Genomic DNA, 17,117 nt, shown 5'->3' on the forward strand with positions numbered 1-17,117 from the left:
GCTCGATCTCTCAGTGGCGAGGAGTAACGCGTGGGAGGCTCACGCTGCCCCCGACACTTCCTGATTCTACTGCGCAGGCGCACCAACCGGCCTGTAGGAGTCGCTGTCCACAACGCCCGATCCTCACCCATCAGTTTCCCACCCCCTAATACGGCCAATGTGTATTAGTACGGACGACCAGCTAAACTGAAAGCAAATGTGGAGCGCTGGGCTCGAACTGACGAGCCCAGCGTCTCCAGCATTTCGTGGTGAGCGCCTTGCCCACTACGCCACGTAGCCGCCCTGAGCATCCTAGAGTATAAGGTGGAACACAAATAAATATAAGTTTAGTAGATTTACCGGAGTCTACTCAGTTTATTGCTGTTACTGAATATGGGAAACTCAATACACTCGGTCACATCAGATTAAAGACTCAAGTATTTCCTTCCAAATATTTTGAGACTCCAATATAAAAGTGTTTTTAGAGATCTTGATTGGATCTTTTTTTTAAATATGACTAGGGATGCACCGATATGAAAATTTGCCACCGATACCGATTGTTCAACTAACACAATCGGCCGATACCGATACCGATATATGTGGCAACACATTTTGTTTAAATTTTATTTTTTTTGTAATTTTGTTGTTGTTGTAATATTTTTTTTTTTTATGAAACTACTGTATATTTGTGTTACAAATTGTGCTCACCGATATGAACATAGGCCTCTTTACTTACTTAAAAAAAGGAAACATCAAGAAATAGCACTATCTCTCTCCCAGTATGTTCTGCAGGGCTGCAGCTAGATACTAGTTCTCCCAGCATGGTCTACCTGCTGGGCTGCAGCTAGTTACTATTGTCTCAACCAATTAAATTTTGATTGACAGTCGATTCTGCCAATAGACCCATCTCAAACCCTGCCCCTTTTCTTGATCCTCCAATCACAGCTGTCGCTGTACGAGGAAGTCCGAGGTAAGCGACAGCTGTGATTGGAGGATCAAGAAAAGAGGGCAGGGTTTGAGATAGGTCCATTACGTCACACACCGCTTGCACCCGCCTCTGCTGTTACCACCAATCGGCAAGCAAGCGCGTATACATTTTACACTTCGGCTTTTGTCCGCCATTGATTTTGAGTTGACGAGAGCTTTTCTACAACAACAACAATGGCGGCGCGGCTGACGTTTAGCTTTTAGCTCCGCAGGATGACTTAAATGAGGCATAATGATTTTACTGCAACTAATGTTATAATAAAACAAAGCCTTTCTATACATGTGTCTGATTGAAAACGTTATTAACAGATTGCAGAATGGGTAAAACTCAGGGCTCTGAGCAACGGAAGGAACTGAGCTAGTATGAACGCTTGCTACGTTCGGGTAAATAATATGCTGATGTTATTGAACGTGTAACACTAACTATATAACGTTAATGCCACAAAACGAATGCCTTGTTAATCATAAGTAGTAACTTTGATGCAGTAGCTTGTGTGTGTGTGTGTGGGGGGGACTGGGGACGGCATTGTGCAGGTCGCGAGTGAACTTTTTTTTGTCTTGACGCTACACAAATTGAGGGATATTTATCGGCTACTGCCATCGGCACATTCGAGCTTATCGGCCGATGAGCACTGATACTGAAATAAAGGACCATGTTTTGGTAATATCCGATTTTCTCTGGCAGTGGTGATTATTTTTTGTGGTGTGATGTGGTTTTGATAGTTTGTAGTTGCACGTTGCCTTCCTCGTCAGAGAGGGAGAGTGCACGCACGCATGCAAGATAGACGGAGCTCCGACTACAGACAATACAGAAGATGGTAAGATGATAGACATCCTTTTATTCATAATGGCGGATTATGCTCCTCTGGCAAGTTTTGCATCTATATGATTTGGTCTGGATAGTCTGTGGTCATGCAGTGCTTGCCTGGTTGTCTGTGTCTTCCAGCAGCCACACTTATTTGGGCAGAGATAACACATAGGAGAGAGAGGAGAGGGGAGAGAGAACAGATGGGGGAGAGAGCAGAGAGAAGAAGGGAGAGAGAGAAGAGGGGAGAGAGAGCAGAGGGGAGAGAGAGCAGAGGGGAGAGAGAGCTGAGTTTCCTAGTGACAGCCCTAGCCTGGCAACGTGAGGCTATGGAAACTCCAGTACCTGTCCGAGAGTTTCCTAGTGACAGCCCTAGTCTGGCACTGTGAGGCTATGGAAACACCAGTACCTGTCAGAGAGTTTCTTGGCGAAGCCGAAGTCGGTGAGGCGAATGTGACCCTCCGCGTCCAGCAGGATGTTCTCGGGCTTCAAGTCGCGGTAGACGATCTCTTTGGAGTGAAGGTACTCGATGGCACAGACCATCTCTGTGGTGTAGAAGAGGCCGGTGTTGTTGCTGAATCTGCCGCGGCTGCGCAGGTAGCTGAAGAGCTCGCCGCCGGGCACATAGTCCATCAGCATGTACAGGAAGCGCTCGTCGTGGTGGGTCCAAAACCTGAACAAAATGGATGGACTGCATTGGATGGACTGCACTTTTATCCAAAGCGATTTACAACGTATGCCTCACATTCACCCAGGGTTCGAAATTAACGGGGGCTTGAGGCAAAATGCCCTCAAATTTACCAAATGGTAAATGCCCTCGAAAATCAGTTAAGGGGGGCAATAAAAGCCCCAGACAGTTTACTAATTATATATATAATATTATAATTATATATATGCTCTACAGTGCGAGCATTTCCCTCGTATTTGGCCCTAATAATATGTGTGTGTACGAACCGGAAAAATCATTTACTTGCAGAGTGAAGATTACAAAACAGCTCCGCTGTTAATAGTTAAGAAACTGGACTGAAATTCAGTTTTTGGGTGGAATGCAAGGAGGGAGGGAGGCGGGGCCCGCTGCGTGTTACAGGGTGCTTGAGAGGTGCGAACACAGACAGACAGACGGAGAGCTCTGCTTTTCAGCAAGCATGCATAGTGCTGTGTAATATTAAGTTACACTGCTATCTTAACATTAGCAAGCTAAGCATCTGCATAGCGCGACCTGTGTAACGTTAAGTAACTTGTGTTCGGTGGGGAAAGACCGTTCCATTTGTAACACAACTCCAAAGAATAACATCCAAATGATCCTGATGCGCATTTCCTTCATTCCACAGCGCTTGTATTTCATTGATCGATCTGACAACAACACAACTTGCCCTCAGGGACAATCATATTTAATCTATTTAGATAGAGTATGTATGTATTATTTACAGATAATTGAAGGTACCTCAAAACATGAAACCAAGCCATGTCACACATCATGTGTGTGTGTGTGTGTGTGTGTGTGTGTGTTACTTGAACAATTGTCACTCTGCTCCTAAATTTCTGTGTGCTCCTAAATTTGTATTTAAATTTTATTTATTAACATTTTATTTAGGAGCTCCATGGGAAAAAGGTTAGCGTAGAGCCCTATATATGGAGACATTAACATTACGTTATCAAACATAGGGACGAAGACTGTAAAAAAAAGTGTCAACAATGTTTTATAATCTTTATGTTAATTTTCATTATAAAAATGTTGTGCCCCCGAAATACAAAAAAAAGCCCCCGAAAATCAATTAAGGGGGGCAAAAAAAGCCATTGAATTTAAATTTTTTTTTCTAACCCTGCATTCACCCATTCACTCACCGACGGCGGAGACAACCATGCAAGGTGCCAACCTGCTCAATGGGAGCAGTTAGGGGTTAAAGGGGAATTTCTGTATTTTTAAACCTGGACCATATTTTTCCATCACGTGGGGTCTAAATGAATAATGGGGACAACAATTGTTGTAATTGGTCCAGTTTTGAGTTGTCACTTCAGCCGGCAGCCACAAAATGGGCTGCAATGTAATCACACGGGGGAAACGTGCATGTCAAATGACGTCCACTAAGGCCTTGTCCAGACGAAAACGATTTTGATCTTTTTCGTTTTCATTTTGTTTTCATTTAAAAAAAGGTTTCCGTAAAAACGAAATAGTTTCAAGAAATAAGTGCGTGCCACAAATTTACAAAATAAATGTCTTTCCTGTTTTAGACGTTGCTCTTTTATTTTGAAAACCCCCGACCGGAAGTGTTGTCATTGTTTTCGATAACTTGTGTCGTCCGGTTCTGTGCTTTTGAGCTGACGCTAGTTTCCAACGGATAGGAGAGAGACGACACCGCTGCGCAAAGGAGGAGGAAGAGCTGCAGATTTTAATCGGCATGAGAGAGAGAGCTCAAAGCCGTATATAATATAATAGCCCCGTGGTGCGGTTGGAGGCAGCTCAAACTACCTGTGATGTATTCAATTAATTGATTGATGTTTAACTTGTCCCTGTGTCCAGTCCTTTGGACTAGCAAACGTTGTCTGTATTTAACGTTACCTCAGGATACCACTGTAATTGTAGCAAAAGGTGTCTGTATTTAACGTTACCTCAGGATACCACTGTCTATTGTATTTAGTTGGTTAGCTATTTAGTTGATAGCATAGCATCAATGCTAGCTCACTGGCTACAGCTCAACACCAGCCATGGGAATACTATTTACTAAATGATGGAGGCTTTTTAATAGTCACTTGGGTTTTCAGAAAAAGTACATTTAGCTGTAATCAAGCTCAATAGCTTCTGTAACACTGTAAGGGAGATGTCAATCTGTTGTCGACGGTGGTTGTGATGTTGGCTGAGTTTGCACATGCAGGTTAACACTTTGATTGCCCAACCCGAGTTTTCTCGGGTTTACCCCCCGCGGGTTGAATGCCCACTCAGGAGAATTCTCGTATTTTTTATTTTTTTTATTAGCGATCTGAAATCACATTTCATCAACCGAGTCTACCGTTGGAAATTCAGCCACTCCAGGCGCTCAGATGTGAAAAAAGCGCCCCATATCGTCTCCCAGATGGTAATTCACCCTTTTGGATTGAACTCAATGAAAATGAATGAGAAAAAAAATCCCGGACTCCACATTTTACGTCTCACTCACACAGCCAGGGTCGATCAGCTCCACTCTGGAGCCTCAGAGCAGCAAGGATTATGTGTTTTTACAGTATACACGGTGGATCAATAAAAGGATCGATTTTTTTCGAATGGCGATCAGGAATTGGAATAATCCATTTGGATACCATCTGATCTCAGGTAAGGAATCAATGTTACCAGTCTTAGGATAATCAGACTCGTTTTCACGGAGATATAAGCTTTTATGTGATTATGTGATATGGCTGATTGACTGTGCGAGCGGTCAGGAAATAGGAGAATCGATTTTCAGCTTGCGGCCAGAGCGTGCATGCGTACACAACTATCGATAATCTAGCATTTATTTGAAAACGATTCATAAATAGGCCGGAAAATGACAACGTTCTAGAATATTCCAGTAAAGGGCGATTATCATGGAATGTCTTATTTTTTCGGTGAAAACTAGTGCTTTTCAAAATGCTAGAAAACGGAAATGAAGCTATAAAAAAACAATCTGCTACGACAATGTTGACTGGAAAATTAGTCTTTGATAGGCGACGGGCAGATTAGACACATACTTTCTGAATATGATTTGGGAATGGGCAGGGTTATATTAGAAGAAAGACGTGTAAACAATATAATTAACTCTGAATATAATAATGACGAAAAATAAACAGGGTAGTGCACCTTGTTGTGTTGTGTATCCTGTTTATTTTTCGTCATTATTATATTCAGAGTTAATTATATTGTTTACACGTCTTTCTTCTAATATAACCCTGCCCATTCCCAAATCATATTCAGAAAGTATCACAGAGACTTATATTGACCGCGGAATCAGTTATTATTAGTAAGACACAACATTTCCGTAGTAATTGACCACCAGACTCTTTCTCTTAAGGCATTAACTGGGTTAATTAATATAAATGTTATATTGTAACTGTCTACACATTGGTTCCGAAACATGTATGTTCCAGGCTGCAATTTTGAATCTGAGAGAGCTCTGGTCAGCGAAGCCGGCGCCGTTCGCAACCTCCATGTTTTGGGGCTATTCATCAGAAAACTCGGATCCCGATTCGGCTCCCATCCGTCGGGCAAGAACTGGCGGTTTTCAGCCTCTCTCTCTGGAGCTTAAAGGAGTTTCGAGTTTGGGATTCACCGTGTTGAATGGGGCGTCTGAACTAAGCAAGGACCTCATGCGCGGCGAAGAATGCGGAAGCGCCCTTGCACTCTTCCGCTGTCATTAAGCAACACGCTGCCTTGGCCACCATAACGGCAAACAGCTATACGAGCGAGAGAGAGATGGCCAAACAAGCTAACCTTAACAAATATTTTATGAAACCAAGCAGGTCTAATAATGACAACGATGTGTGTTCCTATGTAGGGAGTTAGGCAACGCTCTAAAAGCTGTCTGCTGGATGAGAATTCTATTCTACACAATGGTCTTCATTAGATAAACCAATAGATACAAACATTGTGTATGACAAAATAAATATGGGCCGTTTTAAATTGTGTGAATAGTTGTTGTGAGTACTCGCACTATGTTTCAATATAATCCGTTTTTACCATTAATTCATTATAAACACAGACGTAAGGTGTCCACCGTGCTCAGAACGTCAAATTCTATCAACACTTTTTAAGCTCCGGCCAAAATGCGTGGTGACGTGTTGACCAATTTCGGAGGGGGATCCCAATGATATATCAATAAAAACGTACTGTCAGTTCATGTCCAAGGGATATGTTCACGTGCACAGCAAGTTTGACCAGTTCCTGGCATTCCAGTGGAGAAAGGTAAGAGAGATTTCCCTATCGTTTTTCTTATATGAATTATTCAACCTACGTTAATAAAACATACCTGGTGATCAACTACAGTTTGCTGTGAACATTATGAAATGTGTAGTGTTCTGATACAACGATTATTGGTGAAGCGATGTCGAGATTAATTTGGGGTGTGACAGCTGCTGCAGCGCGACCTGTGGTTTGCTGATGAGAATGGCGGGGCGGGACCTTGATGCTGGATTAGCGTATCGCTTCGTTGGGAGGCGGAGATAGTCATTGGATTCGGCAAATCACACAACGTTTAGATTTCAGTGAACCCTACACGATAATGTTGCCGTCTCTCTCTTTCTCAGTAGTGCCAAATTTCTCAGTTCTTCGCTTGATATAATTAATACAAATGTCCAATATAACGGAATTCGTTAGCTCATAAAAATGTGATTATAACAGACTGCTGTTTAATGTCGGGCCGACTGCCCAAAAATTCGGAAATTCGCCTATTTGATTTCAAGTCAGCAGCAGCCTGTGAGTCTATCGACAGGACTTATTTTATTTGGAATATAATGTATACGCAAAAGTAGCCTAGTTTTAAGTTAAAATATTATAAATCTACATGCCTTGAGGATGTCATTCTTTATATAGCCTGCCTATCGATTGTTTTTAAGCTCAATAAACTCTGACCGGAATTTCTCTCATTTGTCCGGGAGATTGAAATCTTCCAGGACACGGAGACCGGCACCAATATTTTCGAACGGAAACCCTGCTCAGACCCCTTCCTGACAGGGAGCGACGCGAGCGAGCGTGATTGCGAAAATGATTAAAATGTATTCGTTTCAATCAGACTATCCTGACCTGCCGCGAGCGACAGCGAACTGAGCAGCGATGTCGTTCACCCCTCAGATATTCGCTCGCTGTGTCTCTAGTTGGGCGATTACGCGGCCGAGTCCCGCCCCTAAACACTTTTTATTGGTCAAGAATTAATTGTAACTTTGCCCCCCCCCCACGTGTGCTTCCAGGTAACACACACACACACACAGACACACTCGGACACGCGCCGCCTCATATCAGGACAGTGTCGCGCGCGATTTCGTCTCCAGTTCGCTCGCTCGCTCCCTGTCAGGAACCGGTGTCAGGAGTCTGGCTCAAACAGAAGTATCGCTTTGAAATCATGTGAGGCGTAAGTTGTTGTAGAAAGAGTACAGAGGAAAACTTGAGTGAATTGGTGAGGAAGATTTGTTTGTCTCACAATGGTTTGTGTTTGCACATATCCGAATTGTACAAAGAAAATGTTGAGCCACACTTCACAGTTTTCATAGACTACTTTTGTTGGATAGGGACATGCTGAAAGTGTGGCTAGTTATGCTACAAATGGATGAAAACACTTGTCTGCATACTGCACCTTGCAGATCATCGGGTCTGTAGCGATAATTTTTACCCTGATGATTACTGTCCAAGAGAAGAATAAATCATAATATACCAATTTACCAAAGCACCTTTTCCTAAAGAAAAATGCTGTTCCAAGAGTGGAGACACCTGCTGCAGACAGAGTGGAGGTAATGCTATTAGCAAAAGTTATTGTGTTGACCTGGCATCAGTACACACAAAAGCTTGGCAGGATAACAGCCAAAACAATCACTCAATAAGCCAGTAGTATGTACAAAATATCAACTGAGTCATTGACTGATTATAAAATATCTATATAGAATTATTACCCCTTCACAACTACTTTTGTAAACATAAATCAGTTTAAAAATACCACAATTCCCCTTTAAGTGTCTTGCTCAAGGACACTTTGACAAACTGCCGGGAGGAGCCGGAATCTAATCGGAAACCTTGTGATTACCAGATGACTGCTCTACCTCCTGAGCCACTGTCACTATGAACAACAGTTACTTTGTCAGTTTACACAAGGCAGTTGAAATTTGTCTCCCCCCTGTCTCCTGCCAGAATTGATATAAGAATTGAAGAGAATTGATAATGGTCAAGTGCTTGCGTTTTGCTAATGATTGGGCAAACCGTTAACATGTTTTTCCCCCAATTACATGAAAAGCATATTGGACTTGGCAACAGTATTTTTTTTCTAACCACTTAATGGTTCTGAACCAAAAATCGAGAACTAAAAATAACTTTTTGAACCAAAAGTTTTGTGAACTGCTCCACCTCTCATCATGTCATAATGGTGTTTGTTAAAATGTCTAGTAGTTAGTAAGCACAATAACAAAATACCAACTCTACCATACCATTATCAATGGAATATACTGCTAAATTCTATTATTATTTTAATTTTTCCTGTCTGTACTTCATCTCCCCCCTCCCCCATGCTGCTATGATGCCTGAATTTCCCCAAGGGGATCAATACAGGAACACTTGACTCAAATTAATCAAAATAGACTGAACAGAATATCTGATCACTCTCAAGAACCAATAGGAGAGCAACAATATGGGAGGAGGGGGTTAAGTTTAGCCTGGCAGTGGCAGAAATGCATGTTTCCTTCATGCTGTTTGAGAGGAAAAGGACTCGACTCACAGCCTGATGAGGAAAGGATGGTTGACCTCCGACAGAACCTCCTTCTCATTGTGGACGTGCTGCTCCTGCTTCAGTCGGATCACGTCCAGGATCTTCATCTGCTTCAGCGCGTAGAAAGACCTGCTCTTCTTGTCCTTGACCAGGAACACACGTCCAAAGGTCCCTGTGCCTGTGGAGGTTGACAGAGAGAGGGGGGGGGTGCAGTGTGAAGAGGAGCTACCAGATAAAACAGGATACCATCTCGTTCAGTTGTCATAAAAGGTCATAAAATGAGAGAAAGAATGAAAGCTGCAGTTTGAGATGATAGTTCAGAATAAAATATTGTCCAGGTTCCATAATGCCCTCCTATCTAATGTCAGGTTCCATAATGCCCCCCCAACACCCAATGGAAATTACATTTTCATCTCTCAATGTTGATTCTTTTTTTGTTTATCATGGGTAGGGTATTTATGAAATTCTTCTATGAAATGTTTCTATTTGGCTTTGCTGGGTCAGTTAAGCCTGTGAGTGTCATGTATCAAATGAAGGCTTCTAACAGAGTAGGCAACAGCAGAAATAATACCAAAGCCACTGAGTAAATAATTTAATAATAAAATGTTGAGATATTATGTATTTTTAAGTAATGAAGTAGGCCCATTATTGTACACATATTCACAATAACGGCATTGTGGTAGAGCAAAATGGAGTCACCAGAACAGGCTATTATTCACACATGGCTTTATATTAGTTATGTGGGGACCCAACCTTCTGGAATTGAAAATGACTCCCCAACCTATTTTTACAAAGACACAATTCCAACAAGATATATTTGACAGTGCTGTTCCGATATTGAACTTGACTTAACATGCTCCTGGATTTGATCCGAATAATATCGCAGGTGGCTGATTCTGACATCTGAATAATTAATAACGAGTTCACTGCCTCAAGCAAAAAATAAAAACATACATAATGCTACTGCAGAGCCAGTTTTGTGGCTGACATTTCCGAGATGTGCATTCACATTGGATTAATATTATCAGGGGACCTGTCTTCAACAAAATACAGTAGGTAATTTGCACTAAAATGTCTAGGCTACCATACCATATAATGGTAGACATAGCAGATTTGCATGGGATTATGAGATCAGCAATGATCTCAGCTGGTCATAAGAGGCTACTAGTCCCATGCGAATAGGGTGCGTGAATATTAAAGGCAACCAACTTGTGTTCAGCTTTTCGTTCATCGTTTCTCTGATTGGCCACACGGCCACGTGACCGCCCTAGCACACGCCCTTATCCGCACTGAGAGACGCGGCAGACGCGGCAGAGAGTGACCGCGGCCGCGCATGCGCATGAGGCTCCCCCAGGTGCTCTGAGAGGTGCTCGAGAGGTGCTCGTTGGTTAATGCCTCATTGTGTTTGCGTTGTTGGTTAATCCCCGTTGTTGTTGGTTAATGCCATATCGCTATCGCCGCATCACTTCAAGCTTTGCACAACGCCAAACGTGCAGCACAGAGGTAAGCTACAGGCGGTTACATGTTTCATTTATTAACTACATTACCTGCTGTGCGCTGTAGGCCAAAGCAGCGGTACAGTAAGGTACAGTAGGTTACATGTTTCATTGATTAACACCATTACCTGCTGTGCTGTAGGCGCAAGCAGAGGTACAGTAAGGTACAGTAGGTGTAGGTTACATGTTTCATTGATTAACGCCATTACCTGCTGTGCTGTAGGCGCAAGCAGAGGTACAGTAGGTGTAGGTTACATGTTTCATTGATTAACGCCATTACCTGCTGTGCTGTAGGCGCAAGCAGAGGTACAGTAAGGTACAGTAGGTTACATGTTTCATTGATTAACGCCATTACCTGCTGTGCTGTAGGTGCAAGCAGAGGTACAGTAATTATGTCTGTATTTGATTATGGTGAAATTATGTACATGCATGCCTCTCCCTCTGAAAGCCCATCCACGCTGTGTATCATAGAGCACTGGGTTTTATCACTGGAGATACATTTCTCACTCACCATTGTATTTTATATGGAAATAATTGTAAGTAGGTGAATTCTACACATCTGACAACGCCATCTATATTATATCCACAATCATTCATCTAAAAAATTGTATGGGCGTAAATACATGTTAAGATATTCAAAATCGTCACAGCAGTATAGTTTGTTTATACTTCAGAAGTGATGTACAGCGACGAGTGAATCTGGTAGTTGGTTGTTAAAAACGTGAAATAACATAATAACGTTACAGCATACAGTTTCTAGTTCAGTCAGCAGCCTCCACTGATGTTATGACGTTACGAAATAACATTATACATTATGCTCTGCGCTTCATTCATTCATTTCATAATCAGTCGGCAGCCTGCGTCCTCCACTGATGTTATGACGTTACAAACGCCGCAAAATAACATTATACATTATGCTCCGTGCTTCATTCATTCATTTCATAATCAGTCGGCAGCCTGCGTCCTCCACTGATGTTATGACGTTACAAACGCCGCGAAATAACATTATGCTCCGTGCTTCATTCATTCATTTCATAATCAGTCAGTAGCCTGCGTCCTCCACTGATGCAGCCTCCACTGATGGATTTCATTTGGGACCGCTGCCGCTTCCTCCACTGATGGATTTCATTTGGGACCGCTGCCGCTTGCCTGCCGCGTTCGCGGCAAAAGGGGGCGGGGGGTCGTGGCCAATCAGAGAAAAGCTGAAGACAAGTTGGTTGCCTTTAATATTCACGCGAATAGCGTACTCATCGTGAGACAGCAAGCACATCTAATTTTAGGCTTTCCAACCCGTCTCTTTCTTGGCTAGAAGTATATGCCCAATTCATCATGGAGGAGGTTGATGGGTCTTGGCAGAATCCTCTTGATTCTGTCTTAAGAGCCATACATCGCCTTATCGATGACAGGGTTGAGGGTGCACTGAACACCAGCCCCCTCGTCAATTGCGCACAATATATATGCTCTGCTGTTGGCCCAATAGGCATGCATGCATATTGTGATGCTTGGGATCTAATACCATCTGTATTCTTTTTTCCCCTCTAATTCAAATGTTCCTGGATTCATTTGTATTATTGTCTAGTTATAAATACAAATGATACATTACAAAAAAGTAATGTAAGAAGTGACATTGGTTTCTAAAGTGGGATCTTGATTGTAGTCACTGCATGCAGGCCCTTTCTCCGAGTCCAGACAAGTTGTTGCTCTCATGTGTAGAATTGTGTAACAAATAGGAAACTGGGGCAAATTAAGCAAGTGCCTGTTCCCCTGAGTTCACGCCACAAGGAAGCTGCATCTCGTTCTGTTTAGCTGAGTTCACGCCACAAGGAAGCTGCATCTGGCTCTGTCCCCCTGAGTTCACACCACAAGGAAGCTGCATCTGGCTCTGTTTCGCTGAGTTCACGCCACAAGGAAGCTGCATCTCTGTTTCGCTGAGTTCACGCCACAAGGAAGCTGCATCAGGCTCTGTTCCCCTGAGTTCACACCACAAGGAAGCTGCATCTGGCTCTGTTCACCTGAGTTCACGCCACAAGGAAGCTGCGTCTCGCTCTGTTCCCCTGAGTTCACGCCACAAGGAAGCTGCATCTGGCTCTGTTCCCCTGAGTTCACGCCACAAGGAAGCTGCATCTGGCTCTGTTCCCCTGAGTTCACGCCACAAGGAAGCTGCATCTGGCTCTGTTCCCCTGAGTTCACGCCACAAGGAAGCTGCATCTGGCTCTGTTCCCCTGAGTTCACGCCACAAGGAAGCTGCATCTCGCTCTGTTTCGCTGAGTTCACGCCACAAGGAAGCTGCATCTGGCTCTGTTCCCCTGAGTTCACGCCACAAGGAAGCTGCATCTTGCTCTGTTCGCCTCTGACTTTGCATGCATCTGCACTGCCTCTAAATGAAGACTGCATTCATCCGTTTTAACTTTGAGATTTTAAACTAGGCTTGGGCGGTATGACGGTATTACGGTATACCAGGGTATTTCGAAATCCTGTCGGTATGATTTTCAATACTGTGGCGTCACAGACTGTGCGCCAAATCACAGATGCGTTGCTTGTAGTGCACAGCACGTGCCAGCAGAGGGCAGGGCAGGGCAGTCTGTCTTTCCCTCTCTCAGTCAGAGCTCAGCAGAGCCACACGCGTGTTCCTGTGGGTCTTTCATCTCGCATGCGTGTTAATCTGCACGACAAATAGACTTATTCTTCTATAGAATGCGGTTATGGACCGGTGGCCGTCCGTTTATTAAGGTCGAATGGATGGACCATGGGTCCACTTCCAGACATTGGATGATTGAGGAATCGGGAAACGAAGCGTTTTTCTAACGTTTTGAAATGGATTCGTGCATGAATGTGGACTCTGGGACACGTTGTTTGGGTACCGTTAAGTAAGTTATGTTATCGCTAAGCGTATGGAAGATGAACGTACCGAGTTATGAATGCCGGGAGTGTATGTTTGGTAAAGCGTTCCATTTAGACTGTGTGTGCGTATTGGCTTCGGTGATTATATTCACTGCAGGGGTTTAACGGCTTAAGCTGGGTTTAGATCATCACTTAATCAATGCAGAATACATTTTGTACGTCTGTATGTGTAGTTGTGTACTACTGTGGTGAGTTTGTGAGTCACATTGGTCTAATTTCAGCCTCCGTTATACGTTATTTGTTCCGTATGACTCGTTTTATATGTTTGTGCCTCAAATGTGCGCGCTGATTTGTTTACGTTGATAACACGGGTCGCTAAGGAATTTAGGTTTGAGGTTGAAGAAAGTGCACTTTTAGGTTGAAAGAACGGCCCTAATGTCAACGTGTTTCAATATAAGCGTTATGTATGGTGATAACGAGTATATTGTTAACTTAGCTCCGCTCTCCCGCACACAGCATCCAACTACATAGTTACAACACACTAGGGGTGGGAATCACCAGTTTTATCACGATACGATATCGATTCTTTGGACAATGATACGATATTTTCCGATATCACAAAGTCTGCCACGATACGATATGATACGATTCAGGTGCCTGCGATCGATATGAGACGATATTATATGCCCATTTAACACAATCAGTAACATTTAAATCAACAACAAAAAAAGGCAATGGAAATATCATGACATTTTTATTGTTGATCTCTTCCAGACATTTAAATGAAAAACAATCTTTTGTTTTTAATACAAATAGACCTCCTGTTCACTGTTTTTGGTTCGTTTTTCGTTTTTTTCCGATATTAATATCCTATCACAGCGCTGTATTTTGGCTGGAAAAGGCATATTGGTAGTCAGAAGGTGCAGTACCGGCCAGATCCCGTTAGTGGGGCTATCTTGAGAATGCAGTAACCCCCCCTCCTTCCCAGTCCATAGTGGACCTCTGCTGCTCTCTCTATCAGCTTAGCTTAGTTAGCTCACGCTAACGCAACGTTAATTTCGGTATTTAACGTGACGTGGGCATAAAGGAATGGCGAGGATGGAAAGCATGTTAGATGCATTTGACCCCTTGTGGGGAAAAAAAACAACAGGCACTTATTTCGGGCAAAATAGGCGGACTCTGAAGCAATGTTGTCTAACGTCTACACACACGCTGAGCTACTGTTGTTGCAGCCAGCCGGGCGGGCGGATATGCTCACGAGGGGATTTTTAAAATAAGAGTATCGCAATATGAATTGATCTTTTTACGTTGCATCGATCATATTTGATAATTGATAATAGATCGATATATCGATCTGGATCGATGTATTGTCCCAGCCCTAAAACACACTAGGGGTGGAACGGTTCACAAAATCAACGGTTCGGTTCGTATCACGGTTTTGTGGTTACGGTTTTCGGTTCGGTTTGATATGTTGTTTTTAATAATTATGTTAATTATGTATGTTAAATAATGTTTAGCACACAAAGACCGAACTGATTTCAATCTACCGGACAAATGGGATCAATTCCGGTCAGAGTTTATAGAGCTTAAAAACAATTGATAGGCCTATATAAAGAATGACATCCGCAAGGCATTTATAATATTTTAACTTAAAACTAGGCTACTTTTGCGTATATACAGTCATTAATATATTCCAAATAAAATAAGTCCCTCGAGACTTCGTGCTGCTGCCGACTTGAGATGTCGGTGGGCAGTCTGCCCAACATTAATAAACAGCAGTCTGTTATAATCACATTTTTATGAGCTAACGAATTCCGTTATATTGGACATTTGTATTAATTATATCAAGCGAAGAACTGAGAAATTTGGCAGAGAGAGACGGCAACATTATCGTGGGTTTGCGTGATGTATATCTCCACCTCCCAACGACTTGGTGCTGGTCATAATGTCCGGTGAAAATAATTCCCTCTAAGCACAATTTGATTATTTGAATTGTATTAAAATAGGCTAAAATTAAATAGCCTATGCGATGAACGAAACAATCATTACATTTGTTTCATCGTTGCTTCACCAAGCAGGTCTAACGATGTTGTCAGCGGGAGCTTGCTTCTAGATTTGCGAGAAGCATGCAGCTGCAGACCCGCAGAGCAGCAGTGTTTTCAGGTCCGGTCTGGGGATCGCTCAGCAGCGCCCCCCACCCAACAGCTGAATTGCCAATGGCTGAATTGGAGTACTGCACTGTGCCAGCAAGGCTGGTGGGTTCTGTGGCTCTGCAGCTGCATGCTTCTCGCAAACCCAGCACTAAGCTCTCGCTGACAACATCGTTAGACCTGCTTGGTGAAGCAACGATGAAACAAATGTAATGATTGTTTCGTTCATCGCATAGGCTATTTAATTTTAGCCTATTTTAATACAATTCAAATAATCAAATTGTGCTTAGAGGGAATTATTTTCACCGGACATTGTGACCGGAGAGATTAAATATATCGGACTTCAACAGATTTTGCCGGTCAAATACCGGTAATTACCAGCTAACGGAAACCCTGGTACTATGCTGTTGGTGGTCCATGTTGTGTGACCGTATGATTGCAACCAATGGTGAAGCCAAAGGCAAATGTCCACAGAAGAGGACAATAAAGTATCAATCTATTTATACAGTATATATCCATCCATCCATCGACAGTATCTATTTATCTATAGTGTCACTGTCTATCTATCCATCCACAGTATCTGCCTGTCTATCAATACATATGTTCTTGACATCCATCAATCTAACTTGTTTCCCAATTGGAGACTAGGGCAGCACTAAATCCAAGCATTCTTCCAATCTATGTCATGTTATATTACATGAAATTTTTTTTTATTATTCCTTATCCTTCCTATGTCATGTTATATTACACGAATACAAAAAAAACATTCTTCCTATCTATGTCATGTTATATTACAGCCAAACATCCAGTCTGACTCATAACATCACATATGGCCCTGACAGTATGACAGACTAATGGCATGTTTGCTGCCGGCCTGCGCTTCACTTTACCTACAACGTGCCTTTGTCTTAGCCCTCCTGGCGTCACCATGGCAACTCGGAGGGCAATAAACAGGAGTGGAAGCGGCCTTTGTTTTACATGATGCGATGGGGGGGGGGGGGCGTCAGGTAGCCGTCTCAACACCACACTGCGAGACACTGCGAGACACTGCTGAAACCAGTGTAGTGTTTCACTCTAGGCCAAACGCTCCCTTCCGTGCAAGAGGACCTGCTCCTCCTCGTAAATCTTTCAGCACAGGTGAGGCATGTGTGACCGAGTACAACACACAGAGTACCATGTTGCACAACGTGCACTAAACTTACTTTGGCTACTTGGTAATAAGCCGCAGGCCTGCTCCTCCAGGGATCCACCGACCCGACCTTTCTACCCACGCCTAAAATAGGGCAAGGAATTTCTGAATTCAAAAGGATATATTCTAATCCAGTTGCCATCCCCAAATCTGTATAATATGTAGGGCTGTCTTAAATACTTCGAAGCTTCGTTCGATGGGCATGGGATTCGAATATGAAAATTAAATGCGATTATGTAAAAAAAATATATATAT

The 17,117-nt window shown here is 42.9% G+C and overlaps 1 protein-coding gene across 1 annotated transcript in view; it reads right to left on the reverse strand.

Annotated features, from left to right (window-relative positions):
* prkx (protein kinase X-linked) overlaps positions 1-17,117 on the reverse strand; it is a 154,333-nt gene that overhangs the window by 102,074 nt on the left and 35,142 nt on the right. Inside the window, exons 2-3 of the mRNA XM_084331108.1 lie at positions 9,196-9,364; positions 2,181-2,444 (exon numbers count right to left, since the gene is read on the reverse strand). Coding sequence (XP_084187234.1) covers positions 2,181-2,444; positions 9,196-9,364 — 433 coding nt within the window. The remainder of the gene's footprint in view (positions 1-2,180; positions 2,445-9,195; positions 9,365-17,117) is intronic.

The sequence above is a fragment of the Notolepis coatsorum genome (genome assembly GCF_963971535.1).
Source record: "Notolepis coatsorum genome assembly, chromosome: 1".
Classification (NCBI taxonomy): Eukaryota; Metazoa; Chordata; class Actinopteri; order Aulopiformes; family Paralepididae; genus Notolepis; species Notolepis coatsorum.